Below are 21,585 nucleotides of genomic sequence, written 5' to 3'. Positions count from 1 at the left end.
GGCTGGGTTTTGCTCCTATTGTAATTAAATTGATTGTATATAAATCCTCTGAACAAATGGAAAGCAAAACGGCTCACAATATTCTCGTTTTCCTCTTTATTTTTTCTTGTCAGGGAGATTATTGTCCAGATGATAAAAGATGGAAATTATAAATGCATTATAACACATGATTATTCTTTGGATTGCAGCATAGAATTACATAAAACATTTAAATTAATCAAAGCTCAAACTTGTGCTTTGTGTTTATAAGTCTAGTATGCTCCAATATACACATAGGTTCTTACATACAGAACAACCGTTCCCACATTAGGTCACTACCACAAGATCAGCACGATGACGTCTCCAGCTTACAACCGCACAATGCCCTCTAGTGGTAGTAAGGAGAATCACAACTGAACTAGCTGACCCTCGTCCCGAAAAGGAGTTTAGAGTAGCTGAATTTAAGCTTCGCCACTTCAAACCCAATCCATGGATAGATATTAGAGTCCATCGGGATTAGATTTATTAGACCTTGATGAGTTAGCTCTTAACACATCCACCAGACGGCGTGGTTCTCAGCAGATCATGGGGAGCGCTTCAACACAACTCGCATCCAAGCCCAAGCCAGGTGAAAATATTTTGTCTTCGGTTTACCGGCTCAGTCCCAACCTAACAGGCACTTGAACCATTCCCCTAACGAGATGTTAAGTGACGTGATGAACGCGAGGGAAGCCTGGGGAACAGAGTTTATCCACTGCTCGTCTTGGGGCAGTGGTGGGCCTTGCTGGGGCCACCAGGTCCAGGAGAGGGCGCTGTGGAGCAGGACATTGGTGGGGCAGTGTTGGGGTCTGAAGGTCCTGAGAGAGAACACCGGGCCAGCACAAAGCACCACGCTGCAGCCGCATCGGGTCCAGAGCCACAGGTCTTAAGAAGTGGGCGCCACCTGCTGGCTGCTATACTTCCTGAGTAATAACCTACTTTTATTGTAATCTAATACTGCAAAACCAACTCATTTAGCAAGCCACATGAGTTCATCTGAATGGAAGGACCATACTTTCACTCTCATTTGTTTTATTATTGTGTGTCTATGGGGGGGAATCACGCCTAGGCAAGGTGTAGATGCAGCCACCTGGGGGCGCTGTGTTGAACCCATATGGGTGGTAACAACTCGAGTTTCATTCTAAAATAAGAGGCATGACATAAGTCAAAAATACTGAAACTTTGCATCAAACCGTTAATAACCGTACTATAATAGTTGACAGCAGGAAACTGATACCATTCAAATAAATATTAGACAATGGGTCGCATTTTTAAATAAAATATTGTGTGTGGAAAAAAAGAAGGAATAGGGTTTAAAAAAAAGCATAGAGAATAGCCTTGCTAAGGCAGGAGAAACACAGATCTGGACCAAATCATAATTACGGGGCGCTGCAGGCCAAACATAAGGACCAGTGCAACCAGATCACTGAAGACGAAAGAGACGCAGCGTTGTGAAGCACCTTTAAAACGGAAATACAACCATCGGATACAGAACCTCGACATTGTCTGGACACATCAAGTCACATTGGATCAGAACTGGTTCCGTAGTGAGGTTCTGGGAGTTGTTAACGTCATGGACTTGACCAATACTGCTGCTGGTTATGTGTCACAGTCAGAGACGACCACACCGCGAAGAACCACTCAAATAAAGGCAGTAACATTGCTACTTATTGGTGGCGTGTGGGACGTCCTGGTTGGGGTGAAGATTCTCGTCTGTATGGCTTAACACCTTGTGTCTGGGTTTTGTAGTTGGAACGGTCCCCTTGAGTTCCAGTTGAAATGTTCAATGTAGGGATGGATCTCCTGGATTTTGGAGCGCAGGATAAGGCCTGTGATCCAGGATGCCGTACGAGTATTCCCACGAGATTCTAAGATGTCATGTGATTCTGGATCATGGAGTCATGTTCATCAGGACAGTCTTCTCTAGTGACCATCCCTAACCAACAGATCACATGCATCACTACCAAGGGTGATGGGGACAACTTTTAGGCTGCTACAGATTCATGAAATGAAAAAGGGTGAAATGAAGCGACCATTTCATAGACAGAAAATTACAATAAAGAAAGAAAACAAGCACGGCAAAATATTTGCAAAATAAACGGTAGCACTACAGTTAAAATTGAAGAGTTTCCCGCTGTATAAGAGATTCCGTCTGATAAAAACTCAAGGCAAAGAAAAATAAAGCCCCATGTCATTTTTTGAAATGTACTTGTCTGAATTGAATTTGAAAATGTTTGATATGGACAAACGTGGAAGAAGACATGATCTGTGAGGCACAGTCATTCAAAGTGGAAGTCTGGCGTGATCTCAAACACTCCCACCACCACTAGGGTAGGAAAGCCTTTAACCAGCCATGGTCGCAGACTCGTCATAGTAACCATGGCACCACGGTACCCGTGGCAGCGCAGAACTCCTAGGGGGTGGTTGGTCATCTGTCAACATGGCAGATTGCAACCACACCCCCCCCTCAGTGATGCTTGGTGGATCCCTTCCTTGCTGGTAATAAGTTTGAGCAAAGCCTACTGAGCCCAACACACACACACACACACACACACACACACACCTTTGATATAACAAAACACAACAAATAGGGAGCATATTCCTCCCCTCTCTTACCACATCAGAGACCACATAAGGAACACACAAGAACTCTCTGACAACCATCCCAAAAGTCCACTTATCGACCAACCATCTATTCAGACCGACAATAACTTTAACTCAGCCTTGACGACTTCCAACATGCCAGCCAATCAATCCTCACCTGCTCAAACATGACAGCCAATAAACCATTTACCACCTTCCCCACCTCCCCTTCAAAACTACCCATGGAAATACCGGACAGCCAACTCTTCTCTTTTAAAAGAATGACTACCAACCATCCAGAGAACACGGAGGAGATTGGGTTAAAGACCATTCGTGGAGCAGATGGATCCACATTTTAAATGGTGCCTCTAGATTGTTATACTTCATAATCCACTGAACGGGTCCCGCGTGATGGACGGAACGCTCCACCGTCAGAACCCATTATGGGAGATGACTGCAGTAATTACTCCATTAGGTTCCTTCAACAACCTAGAATGGCTTTCCTCCAATCCCCAAGGTCCCTCTAGCAGACGGTAGGTTGTTGGATCACTTCCCATCCCAAACTCACATCCACTCTCTTTCAAGTCCACACACACCGCAAAGTGCCTTTTAAATCAATGATAATTCTTCATTATTTTGGCCACATAACCAAGAGCCCTGACTTGTTCAACCTAGACTCATTTAATTAATCCTTGAGCACAACTATATCGGAAATAGGATATTTCAATAGAGTACCCTCCTTTAGAATTTGAATGGGTCCACGGAGCAAAGAGCTCTACTCAATTTACTATTCATGCTTTAACACTACAGCTACATAAACCATTTGATTAATTTACAGGGACATTTACAATGCTAACAGCAGCAGTTCTCATAGAATCACTTGTGCAATATTCATTAAAAAGGCTTTGTAATCGCTCACATCAATAAAAGGCATCTCTAAAATCAATATAAATAGTAAACGCAAAAGGCTTTTGCTCTGACGAACAGAGTCTCCATGACAGTTCGACCTGGTCAAGGTCTTCATCAGCGTCATCCTCATTACGGGGTCCTGCAGCCTAACAATAATAGATCATGGGGATACCGTCTGGGTCTCAGAACCGTCCACAACCGCTACAGGTAGATGTGGAATTATCTGTGATAGTTTTGTAGATGGGACACTTGAGTATTACAGTATACTATCGATAACTATATATTACATGTGCTTCTCTGTGTGTGAAGGCCACAACTAGGTAGATTCCTGTTGTTGGTAATGAGTGAAGCTCTGTCAGATGTACCCCAGGGCGGAGACACACCGTGGGGATACACAGAGACACAGTTCTAATGGAATGTTCAACAGAGACACTCCCGAAAATATGGATTACAAATATTCCCAAATCTACTCAATTCATCTGGCGCCACCATCCCAACGAGACATTATTTAGTCTCCCAGTCAGCAAACCAGAGAATTTAACAAGGAGTACCCTAGCTTACACGGCTCACCCAGTAAGATTCAATGCATAGTAGAGATTGCGTCCTCTGCAGGTAGCAAAAAAACGAAATGTGCTCAACTCCTCCCAAATCTACCTCCTCTGCTCCTCTCCAGCCACACATGCAAGGTACCACCAGGCCATCACAACACCCCAAAACAACAAAAACAACAACGTGGGACAATAAACATTCATCGCACATCATGACTTGGCACATGAAAACAGCCCTTCAGCCGCTGCAGGCTATAAATAAAGACACTCCATGGAGCAGTGGATCCCCCACTCTACGCGACAGGATATGCATTTCAACAAAGAAGAGACTTCCAGCGGATTCCGACTGCTGCTCAATACTGCTGGAGATATGGATGACTCGGGTACATTTTGCCATCGTTCATCCACAGACCACTTGGATATCACTGCTCAAGCAGTTCAGAGGCTCTATTTCCTCTTTATCCTTTCACACAGACACTCTCCCGCTTTGTTAAATCGCTGTGCTTTGGAAGAAATATGCTTCCGAGGTTGAACCAGCTGAGTCTGCGCTTTCCCTCTGCTGCTCCCAAACGTCTCCAACGCGACAGACGACGCCTCTTAAGTCATTCAGGTGGAACGACATTGTAACTGACAAGGTAACCGATGAGCTCCCGTTGGCTTTCACCGTGTGGAACAGAGAGTCAGCCATTTCCATCTGTCCCAGTCTCAGCTCCAGTCACATTAAACTCCCACGTAAGGCAGCCTGCTCCTTTTGCTGCTTACTGCCTCCAACAAGAAAGACCACACACAAACACACACACACCAGTCTCTGAGATCACCTCACACCTAAAAACAAGGTTTTGCTGCGTTCACAAACACAACTCGGAGAAAGAAAAAGATTAACTCGTTCATGAGGATGAAAGATTATGTCAGTTACGGAGATAAAAGAACGACTCTTTCACAATGATAATAAAATAAATGTTCATGGAGATAAGAGATTAAAACTCTGTCACGATGAAGGCACGTGTGGGGAAGGGGGGGGGAGGGATGGTTTCTGAATTTAAGACCAAAAAGGACTCCTCAGAAGGCCTGGGGGGGGGGGTCCTCGAGTGGGTTTCGGACACCCAGATGCATGCTGGGACACAGCAGGGGTAGGGAGGACGATGAAGGGGCTCCCAGTGAAGGGCTTCCTCCTGTTAATCGCATGGGGTCGGGGGTAAAGCCCAGGAAGTGTTGTTGTAGCGGCTCAGGAAGTGGCTGCGAGGCAGTCCGGTCAGATCTCCTCTTTCTCCACCGCCGCCCAACGGCCTCCGGGCACGTCTCTGCCGCTTGTTTGCGTGGACCCCACCTTCGCCGGGCAGTCTCGTCTTTATCCACCAAAGACTCCGCTCTGTTAGCTTAAATATATATGACTGTCTGTCCCTTCCGTGAGGCCGCGGCGCGGGCCCGCGGCGCTGCTGGCGCGCCCCACCCCCCCCTTCAGCTGCTCCACGACTTGCGGTTCTCCGCCCGCCGACCCGTCGACATGCTGTTGCCGCGGAGCACGGGCACGTGGGCGGGGGGGCAGAGCTCCGCCGACGGAGGCGGGGCGGCGGCGGCGCGCCGCTTGTCCCCGCCGCGGATGCCGCGCTCCCGCCGGACCACCCTGTCGGGCCGCACCATCACCCCGTGGCCCGGGGTGCAGCGGAAGTACTGGCGCCCCCCGATGGTGCCGTCGTTCTTCCCTGGAGGGAGGGGGGCGGTGGGGAGAGGAGGGGGGGCTGTGTTAGTGAGGGTGGGGAGTGAACCATATTCACGTTAATTGAGACATCCTTTTATACTTTATTGAATGACGCTTTCAATTAAATCCCCTACCGATAACCCACCCATTGTAAATCCTAAAGTACCGGGTTCTACGAATATCTTTACTGTACCGAGAGCAATATATTGTTTCCTTAAGGGCATTGGAGCACCTGCTCAGTGCCCCTAATGTAAACCTTAATGTGTTAGGGTAGCTATCCCACATCAAGGTGATCTCTAATTAGTCTGATTTCTACATTTTTAACAACGAAGACAGCCTTGATGATGATGATGGAACGGGGGCCGACGACCACGGGAACGTACCTGTGGGCGTGTCTAGTTCCACCCCCACCCAGACTCCAGCAGCAAAGTCTGTGCTCCCCACGTAGCGCACCGTCCCACTCTTACTGCTCCCCACTGTCACAAACGCCCCCTCCGTCAGCCAATCGGGGAGCACCTCGTCGTGACAACGCCCATCGTCGTCCTCCAGCTGGATTTCCAGCCGGTCGCAGGGCTCACTGCTGTGATTGGCTGAGCTGCTGGCAGCGGGCGTGGGGGGAGACTGAGAGGGAGAGGAGGCCACAACACCGTTCCGGTCAGGGCCCTGGAGCGGCTGCTGTTGGGTTATGGGAAACGGAGCCTCTGACGCCTTCGGCCCCCGGGCCTCGGCAGGAGGAAGGAGTGGGGAAGGGGTGGAGGAACGGACGGGGTCACTGCCGGCGACGGCCTCCGACAGGGTTACCATGGAAACACTGGTGGAAAAGTAGCCGCTGGACGACTGGCTCAGGGGGCTGGGGGGCGCGGCCTCATGCGGGTCATGCACAGGAAGAGGAGGGGCTTCCGTAGACTCGGCCGGCCTGTCTTTGGGCGGGGCTACGCTCTGCCCCAGATTACCAGCCTACAGGAAAACCACGGCGACCGTCACCACGTCACGCACACAGGAGGAAACCATGGTAAAGGTCACCACAACACACACAAACAGCAGGGAGAGAGAGAGAGAGAGAGAGAGAGTTTCAGGACAAAGACAGCATGCAGACACTGGACTTGACCTCTAACATGGGACATTACAACACATGTTCAACTGTAACCAGGGCAGCAGCAGGAAGGGGAGGAGTCATGCAGGAGGCTGCTGCACTACGAGCCGCCCAGGCAGAAACAGACTGGACGGACTGGTGAACCCACCGCCTCACTCCTCTTGGGGAAAAAGGGAGAGAGCAGGAGAGAGAGAGAGAGAGAGAGAGAGAGAGAGAGAGAGAGAGAGAGAGAGAGAGAGAGAGAGAGAGAGAGAGAGAGAGAGAGAGAGAGAGAGAGAGAGAGAGAGAGAGAGAGAGAGAGAGAGAGAGAGAGAGAGAGAGAGAGAGAGAGAGAGAGAGAGAGAGAGAGAGAGAATGAGCAGAGTGAGAGAAAGAAAGATGCAAGGGTTTGGAGACGTTTCTCACCGTGTCGTTCCGGGCTCTCTCGTCCCCTCCTGTTGATGTCACGATTCGAGATACATGCTGCAAGACAAAAAGTTTAAGTTAAAGCACTGCTCCTAAACACAGATCTGTGCTTTTTCTTTATAGATAGTAAGTCTAGACGCAGCGTCTCTAGATGCAGCGTCTCTAGATGCTGCGTCTCTAGATGCTGTAGTTCTAGATGCTGCCTCTCTAGATACTGTAGTTCTAGATGCTGCCTCTCTAGATGCTGTAGTTCTAGATGCTGCGTCTCTAGATGCTGTAGTTCTAGATGCTGCATCTCTAGATGCTGTAGTTCTAGATGCTGCGTCTCTAGATGCTGCGTCTCTAGATGCTGCGTCTCTAGATGCTGTAGTTCTAGATGCTGCGTCTCTAGATGCTGCGTCTCTAGATGCTGTAGTTCTAGATGATGAGTCTCTAGATGCTGTAGTTCTAGATGCTGCGTCTCTAGATGCTGTAGTTCTAGATGCTGCGTCTCTAGATGCTGTAGTTCTAGATGCTGTAGTTCTAGATGCTGCGTCTCTAGATGCTGCGTCTCTAGATGCTGTAGTTCTAGATGCTGCCTCTCTAGACGCTGTAGTTCTAGATGCTGTAGTTCTAGATGCTGCCTCTCTAGATGCTGTAGTTTTAGATGCTGTAGTTCTAGATGCTGCCTCTCTAGACGCTGTAGTTCTAGATGCTGTAGTTCTAGATGCTGTGGTCCTGGATGGTTCTATGCAGCCTCTCTCAAGGGGACAATGACCTCAGACCTAGGGTGCAGTGACCTCTGACCTGCTGAGTGTTGGGCGAGGGCCTCAGCTCCTTCTTGTCGTCGCGCACCGGGAACAGAGACTTGAGCAGTTTGGGCATCTGAGGAACCAGCGCTTTGACTGAAAGATAAGAGGCAGCAAGCCCTGAGCGACCTGGGGGGGGAACGGGAGGCAGGGGGGCCGGGGAAGTGGACGAAGAGAGGAAGGAAGAGGTGTGGAAGGTACAGCAAGCGGACAGATTAAGACAAGGAAGAAATGCAAGCCCAGGAAATGGCCCAAATAAAGGTGGTCGACAGAGGCTGACTTAGGTAGCCAGACCAAAGCCATGGTGAGATTGTCAGCCATACTATTCAGATGTTTCTTAATCGTATGACTGCCAATCTCACCATCTTCAGTGAAACACCAACCGCCTCAAAATTAACCGAAAAGGATTAATTTTTCCCAAGGCTTGAGCAGCATGACCTCTAGAAGTGAAGTGCTATATTATACCACGGATGGACACCGCTAGTCATGTCTAGTAAGGCTGACAGAAATATTCACGTTGAATGACATTCAGCAGATTTTAAGGGGAGATTGACAGCCAAAAGATGAGACTTGAGGGATTACAGATTAGAGTTAACAGCCATAAGAACAGAGAGCAGGATTAACCCACAGTGTTAAGAGAGACGGACCACCAAAGAAAGGAGAGAATCACAGACAGAGAGTAGAGGACTGATGTAGAGGCAATATGGTGTGTGTGTGTGTGTGTGTGTGTGTGTGTGTGTGTGTGTGTGTGTGTGTGTGTGTGTGTGTGTGTGTGTGTGTGTGTGTGTGTGTGTGTGTGTGTGTGTGTGTTGGTGTGTGTGTGTGAAGATAAAATGAGAGGGGAGGAGAAATGTTGGAGCATAGACCAGGAGGGCAGAAGAGAAGGAGGAGGGCAGTACACTAGAGAGGAGGAGGGAGGGTGGGGACGGTTGCTACCTTGCTCAGGGTCCTGGGTGGGTGAGGTGGGTGAGGAGGCTGCACTGGGGGTGGGGGCAGGGGGAGGAGGGGAGGGGGTCAGAGACGGCCGAGGAAGACTCCGGTAGAACTGGGAGGGCATGAAGATATCCTGCTGGCTCTCCCATCGGCCCTGACGCACGCACGCACACACACACACACAAAATGAACATGACATAAGGCTTCATGTTATCTGTTAACTGTTGTTATCAAACTGTTTATATTATCAAATGCAAGTTTTACATTGCCTAGCAATACAAGGAAGAGGTGGGAGAATAAAGACTAGGCTACCTTGTTGTCGTCCACCATGCATGAAGAAGACAGGTCCTGTCTGCTTCCAGACAGCTGCACAGACAACATGTGATCAGTACACACACACACACACACACACACACACACACACACACACACACACACACACACACACACACCGGTCCTCCCCAAGCTCTAAATGCTGTTGTAGCATATACTGCATTGCACAGTAAGGTATTTATTGATGTTGATTCATATGGTACTCTATTGTAGTGTGGTAATAGGAATGGGGTCTTACCCTGTGGACAGACGGGGAACTTAGACTCCTTCTGTTACCCCTCCCTCTGCCAGCAAGATGCTCCTTCACCGCTACCTCCTATCATACACACATTAAAGCATGAACATTAACAAACTCACAACATTTGACATATTACTGTCTTATCTTACGAGTGATGGAACTGAGACAATGTGAATAGGTAGAAAATGAATGTCTAGTCTCATTCTAAAGAGCTGTAGTTTGTGTGTGTGTGTGTGTGTGTGTGTGTGTGTGTGTGTGTGTGTGTGTGTGTGTGTGTGTGTGTGTGTGTGTGTGTGTGTGTGTGTGTGTGTGTGTGTGTGTGTGTGTGTGTGTGTGTGTGTGTGTGTGTGTGTGTGTGTGGTAATGTACGTGCCCATTACCACGCACACACATTGCATGTTGACGTGCGCGTGTCTACCTGTCTGAGGCGATCTAGGGTGAGGATGTTCTCCACTGCCAGAACACTGCGCAGGTACTTTTCGATGGCGGCCTCGTTGTCCGACGTCTCTGCGTTTTGAGAGTTGGTGGCCTGACGAGCCAACATCTCCCTGTCCTCCGAACCCAGTGGGTCCTGAGACAGAGGCAGCGAGACACAGAGAGACCGACAGACAAAGAGATGGACAGAGAGACAGGCAGATATATAAAGTCAGTCAGAATTCCCTTCCTTCCACTTTTATCTCTAGGCATCTTGAGCATGACACCCAACAACTACCTGATTATTAATGACATGTATTCAATTCTAGTAATAGTCCACATAATAATTCTAGTAATAATCCATATAGAAACCGGGGCACAGACTTGGGGTGGGACAAAATATTGATACAGCGCTATATCGTCGCACTTCTTCGTGCGATACGAGAATCGGTAACCTGGCGCTAAATAAATATATTTTCATTCATTAATAGAAAATAAAAAAAAAGAATTTAAGACGAGTTACTGAAAAACTCAGTTTGGTCATTTTGTATTCATAATTAGACATTATTGTGAGGGTTTGTTATAGGATTGTCTAACAATATATTAATTAATCGCAGAATCGCGATATTATCTGTATTGTGGGCCATGTATCGTATCGCGAGGCGCCCTGCGGTTCCCACCCCTACAGCAGACACTCATCTGGGCGCCTCACCCCGGGGATGTTGGAGACCACCTCGAAGGTGACCCCGCAGCCGGGGATGGTGCTGCGCGTGGACATGCGCTTCAGCAGGTTGTGGGCGAAGCCCTGGCGCCCGGGGTTCACGCTGACGCACACGCGCTTCCTCAGCACCAGCTGCATCTCGGCGGGGTGGCTGAGCTGCACGGCCACGCGCAGCGTCAGGTACACCCGCTGCTCCGGCCACGCCCCGCCGCCCCGGCTCAGCTGGGGACACTCGTGGACCGTGGAGTCCCAGGAGGCCTCCGCCTTCACCTGGAGCACAAGGCACGCGGCGAGGTGACCCACACGCACACGCACACACATCCATATGGCATGCATTATACATTTCGGCATTTCTATTTTATAATATTCAACGATTTTGAATAATTTTGTTATGTTAATGCTGTTTACCTTTCTATAGGGTTAAAGTGAAAATTAACCCCTTCTACATTGTAAATACATTGCATTTGGTTAAGTTGGTTATGGTGGAGAGAGAAATGTCATGTAAAGTGTTTTTGCACATCTTTAAACTGCCCATATCCTTTTGGAATGAATCCATAAGGTTTGGGGTGCTGACCTCTTCGTCGTAGTGTTTGACGATCTGCAGGTCGAAGAAGTCGTCCTCGTCCTCTCCGTTCAGAGTGGCGTCTAGACCGCCAGCCTCTGGAGCAGACATCTGGTCCTGGGAGCTCAGGTCGTCAGCTGCACGCACACACACACACGCACACGCACATACACACACACGCACACACACACACCACGCCGACAGGGATAGAAGGTAGACAGGGTTAGATGAGTCGACCCAGGCAGACAGTGAGTTATGATGAGAGGACAGGGTTGTACCGACAGCCTTTAGTCCGACCGGCCTATGAAGGGCTCTGTACCGGCCTAGATCCCACGACCATACGTACCGCTCAGCTCCAGGAAGAGGACAGGGGTGTGGGTTTCCATCCCGGGAGGGGGTACCCTGCAAAAAACAGAGGAGGGTTAAACAGCATGAAACAAAAGAGCGCTGAACCACAAGCCTGCAGGGCCTCGAGCCAAACTGAGGCTGGGCCCCCGAACGTACCACTCTGCGGGGGCCCCGGGGATACCGCTGCCGGAGAAGGGCACCATGACGGCGTTCCTCTCCTCCGTCAGGGTCAGACGCCACTCCAAGAGCTGGGCCTCTCTCTCCATGTCATCCTCACACTTCTCTGCTTCAAACACGCACACACAGAAGTATACACAAACATTACAGAAATATATACAAATATTCTACACACAAACATATGCACAAATTATTAGTCATTAGACAGACAAATGTGTACAATTAGTAAATACACAAACAATCACACCCACGTGCAAACTACTGACAAACACACACGCATAAACATAGATAAGCAAACATGACCAAGACATTATCCAGACAGAAAGGGCTCGCAGTGGGTTACCAGGTTTGGTGACGATGGCCTGTAGGTGTTGGTCGAGGTACTCCTGTCTCTTGGTCAGGGCAGCGAGCCACTGGCGCCTTAACCGCTCCAGATCCCTGTCCTACCACACACACACAAAACAATAAAGACTCTTTTCCCCTGAGCGAACATATCTATATATTTCTCAAAACATCAGCAGGAAAATAATTGTCAAAGTACATCAAGCATCCAAAACCCCACAACTGTTAACAGAATAGACCAACCACACTCAAGAAACACTGAATAGAGACCTGACTGGGGGTCTGATCTCAAGCTAAGTGGGGGTCAAATAGAGATCTACAGGCTTTTGCTCAGATACCTGGTAACTGTCCATGTCTTCCTGGGACTGCTGGGAGCCCCCGTTGGCTGCGGGCTGGATCTCAACGCACCCAACAGACACAGCCAGGATCAGCTCAGCGATCAGGGGCATAGTGCCAGAGTCCTGCACCGAGCACACCTCCACCTGGATCCGCCGAGACTGGCCCTGAGAGGGGGGAGGTCAACAGCCATGGGTCAAACCTCACACGTTTTTATTTTTTACCTGAACAATCATTTAAGTATGTGAGCAGCAAAATAAAACGTGGAGAGCACAATTATTATGCAAAAAGACCCAAGACTCACACTCTCTCTCTCTCTCTCTCTCTCCCTCTCTCACTCATAATGCGCTGTGTGCTTTGCGTCGTTTGAAAACATGATTCTTATTTATGTCGCGCTACAAATAGACAATTCAGTGCTCTGTATGCGTTGGGCTTTACTTGAATAAGCATTTTAGAATGAGTCATAGATACAACCATCTTATGGAATTCATCTAGTTTGTTCACACATATTATTCCATATTAAAATGCAAAACAAGTTTTCCTACTGAAAGAATATGTAATAATATTCAATGTACATATGACAGCCCTACAACAAACTAAGAATCAACCAGTAAACAACAGAAAAACAAAAGTAGTAGTATGACAGAAGAAAGCTTTTGGAAATCACCTGTCTGAGCTGGAAGATCCCGCCTGTACACACGTCCTTGGCGGGCACCACCTCCACAGGGACAAACTCCCCCTGCTCGTTGATCTCCAGGATCTGAACCCACAGCTCCAGGCGCCGTGTTACCTCGCTCCACCTGCAGGGGGCGGCGACGACAACAAGCACAATGTTTACCATTGGAGAGGCAGACTCCTGAGCTCACAGGACACTCAGGCCTGGATTCAAACCTACGTTTGTGTGACTTGGTGTGTTCATTCATGGGTGTGTTCCTTCGTGTGTGTTCCTCCGTGTGTGTGTTTCATCGTGTGTGTTCCTTCGTGTGTGTGTGTTCCTGTGTGTGTGTGTGTGTGTGTGTGTTCCTTCGTGTGTGTGTGTGTGTGTTCCTTCGTGTGTGTGTTCCTTCGTGTGTGTGTTCCTTCGTGTGTGTGTGTGTGTGTGTGTGTGTGTGTGTGTGTGTGTGTTCCTTCGTGTGTGTGTGTGTGTGTGTGTGTGTGTGTGTGTGTGTGTGTGTGTGTGTGTTCCTTCGTGTGTGTGTGTGTGTGTGTGTGTGTGTTCCTTCGTGTGCGTGTGTGTGTGTGTGTGTGTGTTCCTTCGTGTGTGTGTGTGTGTGTGTGTGTGTGTGTGTGTGTGTCGGCCTCTGTGTGTTTGTGTGTGCCTGTGGTTGTGTGTGTGTGTGCGAGCGTGTGTACCGGTCTCTCAGTGTCCGGGTCTTGGCCTGGATTATGCTGAGGTCCCAGAGGGCTGGGTTCCTGGCCGGGTCAGCCTGCCTGTGGCCGTAGACCTCGATGGCTACGGCTCCCTCCGTCAGATACTCAATGAACTCCTCCGTCACCGACACAGCCAGCTCCTGAACACAGAAATATCTTTTCTTTATATCTTTGAGTTCTTTCCATTTCCAAACCTTACTATCTGCCTTCCTATCACCACGTCGGTGATGTGGAGATAGGAAGGCATTAATAGAAAGCAACGGATACAATTACACGGTTTAAACTAAGACACCAAGATAAAAACATGCCCTGCAACTGTATGCCTCTGTACAGAAGTCCCACTGTCTTCTAACAAAACCCTATCTCTGTAGAGTTAGAGGGTTTGGGGAGCATCACTAAACCGGATGGTCTTACTCATGATTACACGAGTAAGGATGTCATTGTTTCATTCATATATTTTTTTCCTCTATTTCTCAATGCATAACAAAATGGCAGTCAGACCCAATGTATTATGTTACTATTAGTAAGTAAAGATTATAACACGCATAAGCAGCTAACCTCAATCCCCGCAGCAAGTAACACTAGCCATACACATTCAAGAAACAATGGAGGTTTATATATATATTAAAAAAATAATAATAATAAAAAGAGAGAGAGAGAGAGCGACCTACCTTGCAGCTGTCGAACACCACCATGCAGTGGGGGTCTTTGGCCCCAGGGGACGATGTGGATGTGTCCACCTCAGGGGCCACAATGATGGGCTCCGGCTGGTCCCAGAAAGAGTACTGGCAGAAGACGAAGTTGGAGAGGTATTGGGGCAGCCCTGTTGCCTGCAGGATCTTCAGCTGCAACGCAACACACGGGTCAGAGGTCAAACCAAGAGAGGCAGGCCGGAGTCCAGAGGTGTACGGCCAGGATGGCTTCCAGAAGGAGTACGTATGCCGATGTGTGTTTACTGTGAGAGTGAGTGAGTGAGTGCAGAGTGCGTGACTCGCGAGTGTGCTCACCATGCAGACGAGCTTGCGGTCCTGGTTGTCCACGTCAGGGCTGCTGTCTCCTTCCTCCCCCCCGCCGACGCTGTCCTGGAACCCCCCCGCGACCCGGATCACCTCCACGTGGAGACGCCCTGCCACCTGACCCGCATGGTACTGGACGTTTAGTGTGGACTAGAGAAGCTCAAATAATGATGATGGCTACCACAACTGGTACGCATGGGATGTCTTGAGAAACACGTATGCATAAGATCATTGGAGAAGTACGAAAAAAATCAATATGCTACTAATATGTGGATGTTATCTTTCCTTTGACTACTTAAACGCTACAATTCTATACCCTTAACAGGCTCGTAGCATCTAATAGAAAATAAATATAGAATATTTTTGGGTCCTTTAACAGTTCCTGGCACTGTGTCCATGTGTGCTTGTGTATGTGTGTGCATTTGTGCGCGTGTGTGTCCATGTGGCCGCCGCATGTGTGGGTGTGTGAGGGGGAGCGTGGAGTCCATACCTCCCCCTTCTGGTTGATGATGGGCACGGCGTACTGCAGCTTGACATCGTAGAAGAGACAGGACAGGAAGACGTTGGCCACGCCGATCAGACTGTGGTTCTCCTGCTCGTCGAAGAACGGGTCGGCCCGCCGCAGGTACGAGCACATCACCTGGGAGAGGGGGCGAGGGCGAGCGAGGGACACGGCGTTCTTCAAAGCGACCTGATCTTACATGGTCATCATTTACTCTCCCATGGGTAAGTCGCAGGGTTGTCATTATGACTGAAAGGGCGGGGATGGTCACCCTCAACTTTGGCATAGTCACTGAATGAGTTGTCATGGTAACCGAGTGGGTCATTGCCGTAAATACTCAAAAAGGACGGTCGGGTCGACCCACCATGGGAACTCCCAAGGTTGCCGTGGTTACCGAGTGAGTTGGCCGTGTTAGCGGATGGGTTGTTGTCATGGACACGAAGTAGGTTGTTCTGGTAGCTCCGAAGTCTAGTCATAGTTACTGATGGTCAAGTAGTGTCGGTAGCTGGCCAGGTTGTTGGGGCATACCGAGTGGGTAGTCACGGTAACTCACGGGGTTGTCGTCGTCAAAGTCCTTCCACTCCTGGTAGAGGTCCCTCATGTCCACCAAGCGGTTCTCCATCTTCTCCAGAGTCCAGATCTGCTTGGCCCGGCCCTTCCTCCTCACCTGGACCGCTGGCTCGCTCAGCACGGCGTCCCGCTGCACACACCGTAAAAAACAAACACCGTTAAAGAGATGATTTCCATTGTAGGCGGTGATGTGCCATGTCCGTTACCACGTGGGACGCAATGAGATTCGCTGTGCAAACAAACAAACTATGTGTATTTATAACGACCTGGTTAGCATTAAGGTTGGGGGTGTGTCTCGTGTGTGTGTGTGTGTGTGTGTGTGTGTGTGTGTGTGTGTGTGTGTGTGTGTGTGTGTGTGTGTGTGTGTGTGTGTGTGTGTGTGTGTGTGTGTGTGTGTGAGATGCAGCCTCGCTGTGTGTCTGCTGCGTGTCTTTCACCTTGCGGTTAGCGTTGAGGTTATCCGAGGGGATCTGCAGGGTGACCCGGTACTCAGTGAGCTTGTCCAGCTCCTCGGCGATGAAGCCAGCCTCCTGGACGAGCAGGTTGGCCCTGACGATCTGCTCCCTCAGACGCCGCAGACTCCGCGTCAGGACCGCCTCTCTGGGGGGAGTGGGGGGGGAGGGAAGGATCAGTGAGAGGAGTAATGATGGATAGCTCTAGAAACCCTTTAAGACGTCTCTGTTGAATCTCTGTCTCCTATATCCGTCCCTGTCTCTCAGTCTCTATCTCTATTGGAGTTCACAGTGGTTTACTGTCTTGTACTTGCTGCCGTGGCTCCTGAATGTCTCGACTGGGATCAATAGAATCCTATCTCCACTTATCTTATTCCTAGATTTGTTTCAGATTCCAAGGACTTCTAAATGTGCAGCAATAAGCACAACAGGGAACAACAATGACATCCACATTGCCGTAATATAAACCACTTCAACATTGACCTTATTCTCCTAACAGCCATATTGATTTGTTGTTGTCATTCTTGGAACATTGGGAAAAAGTTGAAACCCGACGGTAATGCAATGGGACAATGGAATGCAGAACTAAATAGCATGCTTTGAGTTGTCAAGGTTTCCAAAGAGTCCAGATGCTTTCCCCCGTCCAGCTAAGCGATATGGCCACTCGTCGAATAACGTCTATAGTAACATCAGAACGGATGAGGTCCCCCACCTCTCCTCACTCCACTGCCTCAGGCGGCTCTGGGCGCTGGTGGAGTGGGACATGCCCCCCATGCTGAGTCTCTCCAGGCTGCGGTGGTGGGACTGTAGGCCCTGGCCGGGCTGGCCGGGCTGGCTGGCCTGCCCGGGCTGGGGGGCTCCTCCCTGGCCCGACAGCCGGTCGGGGTGCAGCCTGCGCCGGAGCTGCTGGAGCTCCTGCTCGTACATGAGCCTCTGGCGCTCCAGGGCCGAGCGCTTCTCCTCCTCGTGCTGCCGCTCCAGGGACTGCAGGACGGCCTGCATGGGGTCTGGAGCACATGGGGGGGGGGGAATCTTACTTCTATAATGTGATTTATTACAGAGTAAAAAGGGGGTAATCACATTTCCTGTTTTACTTCCTGTTTAACGACATCCTGTGTAATGTTTTTATGATTTGACCCTTCAGGGATCGACTGGTTCTGGTGAGAGTGCTGCTTACTATCAAAGTAGATCAGGGGACAAGATTGGGTTGTTTTTCAGTACCACTAAGACTAAGGTGAGACAAATACAAAATCCTACAGTGAAGAGGAAAATAGTGAAAACATGAGTGAGAGCTGTAGAGGAAAGAGTTTATCGTGTTGGACTACAGAAAGAGAGGCTTAGAGTTAAGGTTTGGGTGAAGGAGAGTTTAGATTGTTAGATTGATAACAATAAGGACATTTCCTGCCACAACCAGATTTCAGAAAGAGTATTTTCCTTGAGCGAATCTTGGTTGGACACAATAACAAACCGACCGGGATGAAGTGAATGGTAAAGAAAATTGTTGTAGTTCTTTGGCGGTTATCCTTTCCATAATGTTAGAACACAATCTGAGCCGTCAATGACAAAAACAATCCCTTTTAGAGGACGTACTAGGCGCTACAGGCCCAAGAGATATATCCCAGCCCGTTTCTGTGGATTACGGCTGCAGCTTTCTCGCACAAAACTGGACCAATTTCTAAAATAGTCTGCATGAGTCCCCTACACCCAAAACGATCAGAACATAAGGTCCAGGTTCAAAAAGATGACAGATGATTCCACTACTCTAATTATAGGGTACAACTCGTGCATCTTTCTCTGCAGCACTTCCCCCTCCACCAAACTATTTTTTGTGGGAACCCCTGGTTTGGACTACTAAATTGCTTTCAATTTTAAGACAGATGGAAAGACAATGACAGACAGACAGACAGACAGACAGACAGACAGACAGACAGACAGACAGACAGACAGACAGACAGACAGGGTCTGAAGGACAGACAGACAGACATGGACAGAAAGACAGACAGACAGGCAGACAGACATGGACAGAAAGACAGACAGACATGGTCCGAAGGACAGACAGACATGGACCGACCGACATAGACAGAAAGATATCGACATAGAGACAGACATACATGGACAGAAAGTCTTGGACAGTCGTCAACAAACAGAAATGGACAGAAATAGGCAGGCAGACGTAACCAGACAGACACTCATCCGGGCGTATCTTACCGTTGGATCCCAGGGCCTTCATCATCACCTCCGTCTGGGCAAACTCGTAGGAGAAGCTGACCTCACTGGAGACCTCGCTGGCAGAGTCTGCGTCGGCGTCTAGCTGCTCATTGCTGCCACTGTTCTTCATCTGACCGCCCTCGCCCTCCTCCTCCTCAGCCCCACGGGGACGCCGCTTGGGCAGGTTTATCCTAGAGGAATCATGGAAGGAATTCTGTTAACAAACCGAATAACATTTTCTAACGCAGAACAGTGTTGCAATGTCCCTCTCACACCAGCAGGTGATGACTGACTGTTCAGTCAATTGTTCATAGACTTAATCAAAGTAAGACTAACTGATTACATGTGACTGGCTTTTTCAGACAGCTTTGTTCTGGTGCCAAGGTATAAATGACAGTTGACAGTTGATTTAGTGGGCTACCCGGTGACATACCTGAAGAAGTGGCTGTGGCCTAAGGTGGTTATCATAATGACTGGGGATGTTCCTGAGGCAGTAGTCGTTAGCTTAACATTGTAACTAAATTAACTGGGGGCCGCTTAGCTGCTGTTGCTTAAAAGGGTTATTACAGTGACTGGTGCTTAGCTTGGTTGTGACCTTAACAGAGTTACAAGAGTGACTGGTGGTGTGCATGGAGAAGTGTTTTTTGCCTTAACACGGTAGGCATAGTGACTGTTGGTGTGCCTGAACAAGTGGTTGTTGACCTGACATGGTTACCATAGTGACCGGTGGTGGTGTACCTGAAGAAGTTGTTGCTAGCTTAACATGGTTACCATAGTGAGTGGTGGTTGTGGTGTGCATGAAGAAGTGGTTTTTGCCTTAACATGGTTACCAGAGTGACTGGTGGTGTTGTACCTGAAGAAGTGGTTGTTACCCCACAGGATTCTGTCACCATGGTGAAGCGGTTGAGGATTGGTGACCGGAGAGCCGTTGATACACGTACTGCAGAAACACATGACACACACGACAGATACACACACACACACACACTATAATTAACAACTGGTATAAATATGTAAAAGTCTAGACCGGTCCAGTCTAGACCCAATAAAACCATGTGTAGTGGCGGTTCCTTAAGTCTGCATCACAGAGACTCCCAGACTTCGTACCGTGAGTTAGGGTAAGGTGTGAGCACGACGGCCCACTCTGTGGTTATGACGATGACACAGTGCTCCGCCTGAATGCCCATTCCACACAGCTGGATGTCCTGGGAATCTGCTGAGCCCACCTTTGTGTGCTCCTGAAACACAGTCAGACAAACACACATGAAAGCTGTATGTAAACATGGTTAATTTTGGCATTTACCGGACACTTATTTTTTGCTAATTTAAATGATGATGAAAATAATGTATGTGCATGTTATTTGGTGTGAACACATTTACATTTACATTTAGGGCATTAAGCAGACGCTTTTATCCAAAGCGACTTACAAATAGTACATTTGTCAGAAGGTGAAACAACATGAAGCTCAAATGGGTGGTGCAAATACATAGTTTCACGTATTCAGATTCAACTTGTTATATTATGGTTGCATTATTTTATACTTGTTCCATGGCCCCATTTGAGAAAGGATGCACTAGAGGAGGCTGCTGAGCCCTAGAGTGATGTGAGGGGTAGGGCTCACTCTACCTTCAGGTAGTACACCAGCAGCTCATTGAGGGCCGGGTCAGCGTTCAGGTTGACCAGGAAACACTTGTCGTCTCCCACTCGGATCCCAGAGGACTGCAGAGAGATTCCCAGGCTCTCCAACTGTCTCTGACGCTCCTAAGCACACAAATACGTGGAAAATGCGGGTTCAATTGTTTGTTAGTCGACCTGTTCTTTTCTGTCCACACTTGTGGAAGTCAAAGCATAAAACGTATAGTATACCCCAGGGGGTCTGGGCCATGAAATTCTTGCAGCATGGACAGGGTCGACAACGTAATGGAAAAATAAATGACAATCCAAACCAATATAAACAAGCATCTCCATAAATATTAAATACACAATAAAGACTGCATTATTAATGATGTGGGTGTGAGCAGCTGTGCGTGTGTGTGCGTGTGTTACCTGCGCTATCTCTTCCGTCTTGCGTAGTTTCTCCTCCCAGGTGACGGTCATCTCCTGGATCAACTTCTCAGATTCCTCCAGACGATCCTTCAAATCCGGAGCCTTCAGAGACTGGAGGGGAGAAGGGAGGAGAGGAGGTGAGAAAAGGAGGTGAGGAGAGGAGAGGAGAGGAGGTGAGGAGAGGAGAGGAGGTGAGGAGAAGAGAGGAGGAGAGGAGAGGAGAGGAGGTGAGGAGAGGAGGTGAGGAGGGGAGAGGAGGTGAGGAGGAGAGGAGGTGAGGAGAGGAGGTGAGGAGATGAGATGAGGTGAGGAGATGAGAAGAGTTGAGGGAGGAGGGGAGACATGGGAGGAGGAACAAGGTGAAGGAGGAGGAGAAAGGGGTTGACAAGAAAGGAGAGGAGAGGTATGTAAGCAACAGGAACCAGTGAGTCCCATCTCATGCGTCATTCAGTTTGTGGGTGTAAAACAACTGAAGCCTCTTTGACATCCTTCTCGGCCCCCGGGGGCCCAGCCAGATGTACAGCATCTCAAACGAAGGACCCTCAGATCTCTGGAGAGTTTACCCAGGCCGTGGTGAACCCTGTTCCCCCCTCACCTCTGCCTGGGTGAGCTGGTCCCGGAGCTTCTCCACCTCCTCCCGCAGCTCCCGGATGATGCGGGCGTTGGGGTCCTCGTTCACCACGGCGTGGTTCACGATGCTCTTGGCGCGGTCGGCGTAGCGCAGCGTGGACAGCGTCTCGTCGTAGTTGTCCGCCGACGGGCTCACCGTGGCGACCATCGCTGTCCGGCTGTTGCCGCCCAAGCTGTCCTGGAGACACAAAGGGAGGGGGGGTTTAACGTTGATCTGAAACGGGCCGGTTAAACACGTCATACCACGTGAAAACTGAATAGGGTTGGTTATACTAAAACCACCCGTTAAAACCACTGCCTGAACAGTGCTTGAACCCACACTTTTTTTATTTAAAGCATTAT

The 21,585-nt window shown here is 49.1% G+C and overlaps 1 protein-coding gene across 4 annotated transcripts in view; it reads right to left on the bottom strand.

Annotated features, from left to right (window-relative positions):
• Positions 1–104: 104 nt before the first annotated feature.
• The window catches only part of LOC307075989 (kinesin-like protein KIF13B), a 38,932-nt gene continuing 17,451 nt past the window's right edge, over positions 105–21,585 (bottom strand). Inside the window, exons 12-39 of one of the 4 annotated variants that reach the window (XM_079736789.1) lie at positions 21,209–21,421; positions 20,614–20,724; positions 20,194–20,328; positions 19,674–19,804; positions 19,420–19,506; positions 18,567–18,757; positions 17,071–17,365; positions 16,344–16,506; positions 15,890–16,036; positions 15,325–15,474; positions 14,826–14,951; positions 14,490–14,663; positions 13,801–13,958; positions 13,115–13,247; positions 12,450–12,614; positions 12,113–12,212; positions 11,749–11,878; positions 11,591–11,646; positions 11,257–11,381; positions 10,674–10,952; positions 9,966–10,118; positions 9,548–9,625; positions 9,289–9,342; positions 8,980–9,130; positions 8,042–8,139; positions 7,256–7,312; positions 6,141–6,714; positions 105–5,797 (exon numbers count right to left, since the gene is read on the bottom strand). In XM_079736789.1, coding sequence (XP_079592915.1) covers positions 5,517–5,797; positions 6,141–6,714; positions 7,256–7,312; positions 8,042–8,139; positions 8,980–9,130; positions 9,289–9,342; positions 9,548–9,625; positions 9,966–10,118; positions 10,674–10,952; positions 11,257–11,381; positions 11,591–11,646; positions 11,749–11,878; positions 12,113–12,212; positions 12,450–12,614; positions 13,115–13,247; positions 13,801–13,958; positions 14,490–14,663; positions 14,826–14,951; positions 15,325–15,474; positions 15,890–16,036; positions 16,344–16,506; positions 17,071–17,365; positions 18,567–18,757; positions 19,420–19,506; positions 19,674–19,804; positions 20,194–20,328; positions 20,614–20,724; positions 21,209–21,421 — 4,515 coding nt within the window. In that variant the 3' untranslated portion in view covers positions 105–5,516. The remainder of the gene's footprint in view (positions 5,798–6,140; positions 6,715–7,255; positions 7,313–8,041; positions 8,140–8,979; positions 9,131–9,288; positions 9,343–9,547; positions 9,626–9,965; positions 10,119–10,673; positions 10,953–11,256; positions 11,382–11,590; positions 11,647–11,748; positions 11,879–12,112; positions 12,213–12,449; positions 12,615–13,114; positions 13,248–13,800; positions 13,959–14,489; positions 14,664–14,825; positions 14,952–15,324; positions 15,475–15,889; positions 16,037–16,343; positions 16,507–17,070; positions 17,366–18,566; positions 18,758–19,419; positions 19,507–19,673; positions 19,805–20,193; positions 20,329–20,613; positions 20,725–21,208; positions 21,422–21,585) is intronic. The other 3 variants (XM_079736791.1, XM_079736790.1, XM_079736792.1) reach the window with 3 other exon arrangements.

The sequence above is a fragment of the Pollachius pollachius genome (genome assembly GCF_949987615.1).
Source record: "Pollachius pollachius genome assembly, chromosome: 5".
Taxonomy (NCBI): Eukaryota; Metazoa; Chordata; class Actinopteri; order Gadiformes; family Gadidae; genus Pollachius; species Pollachius pollachius.
This window is presented reverse-complemented; position numbering and strand designations above follow the sequence as displayed.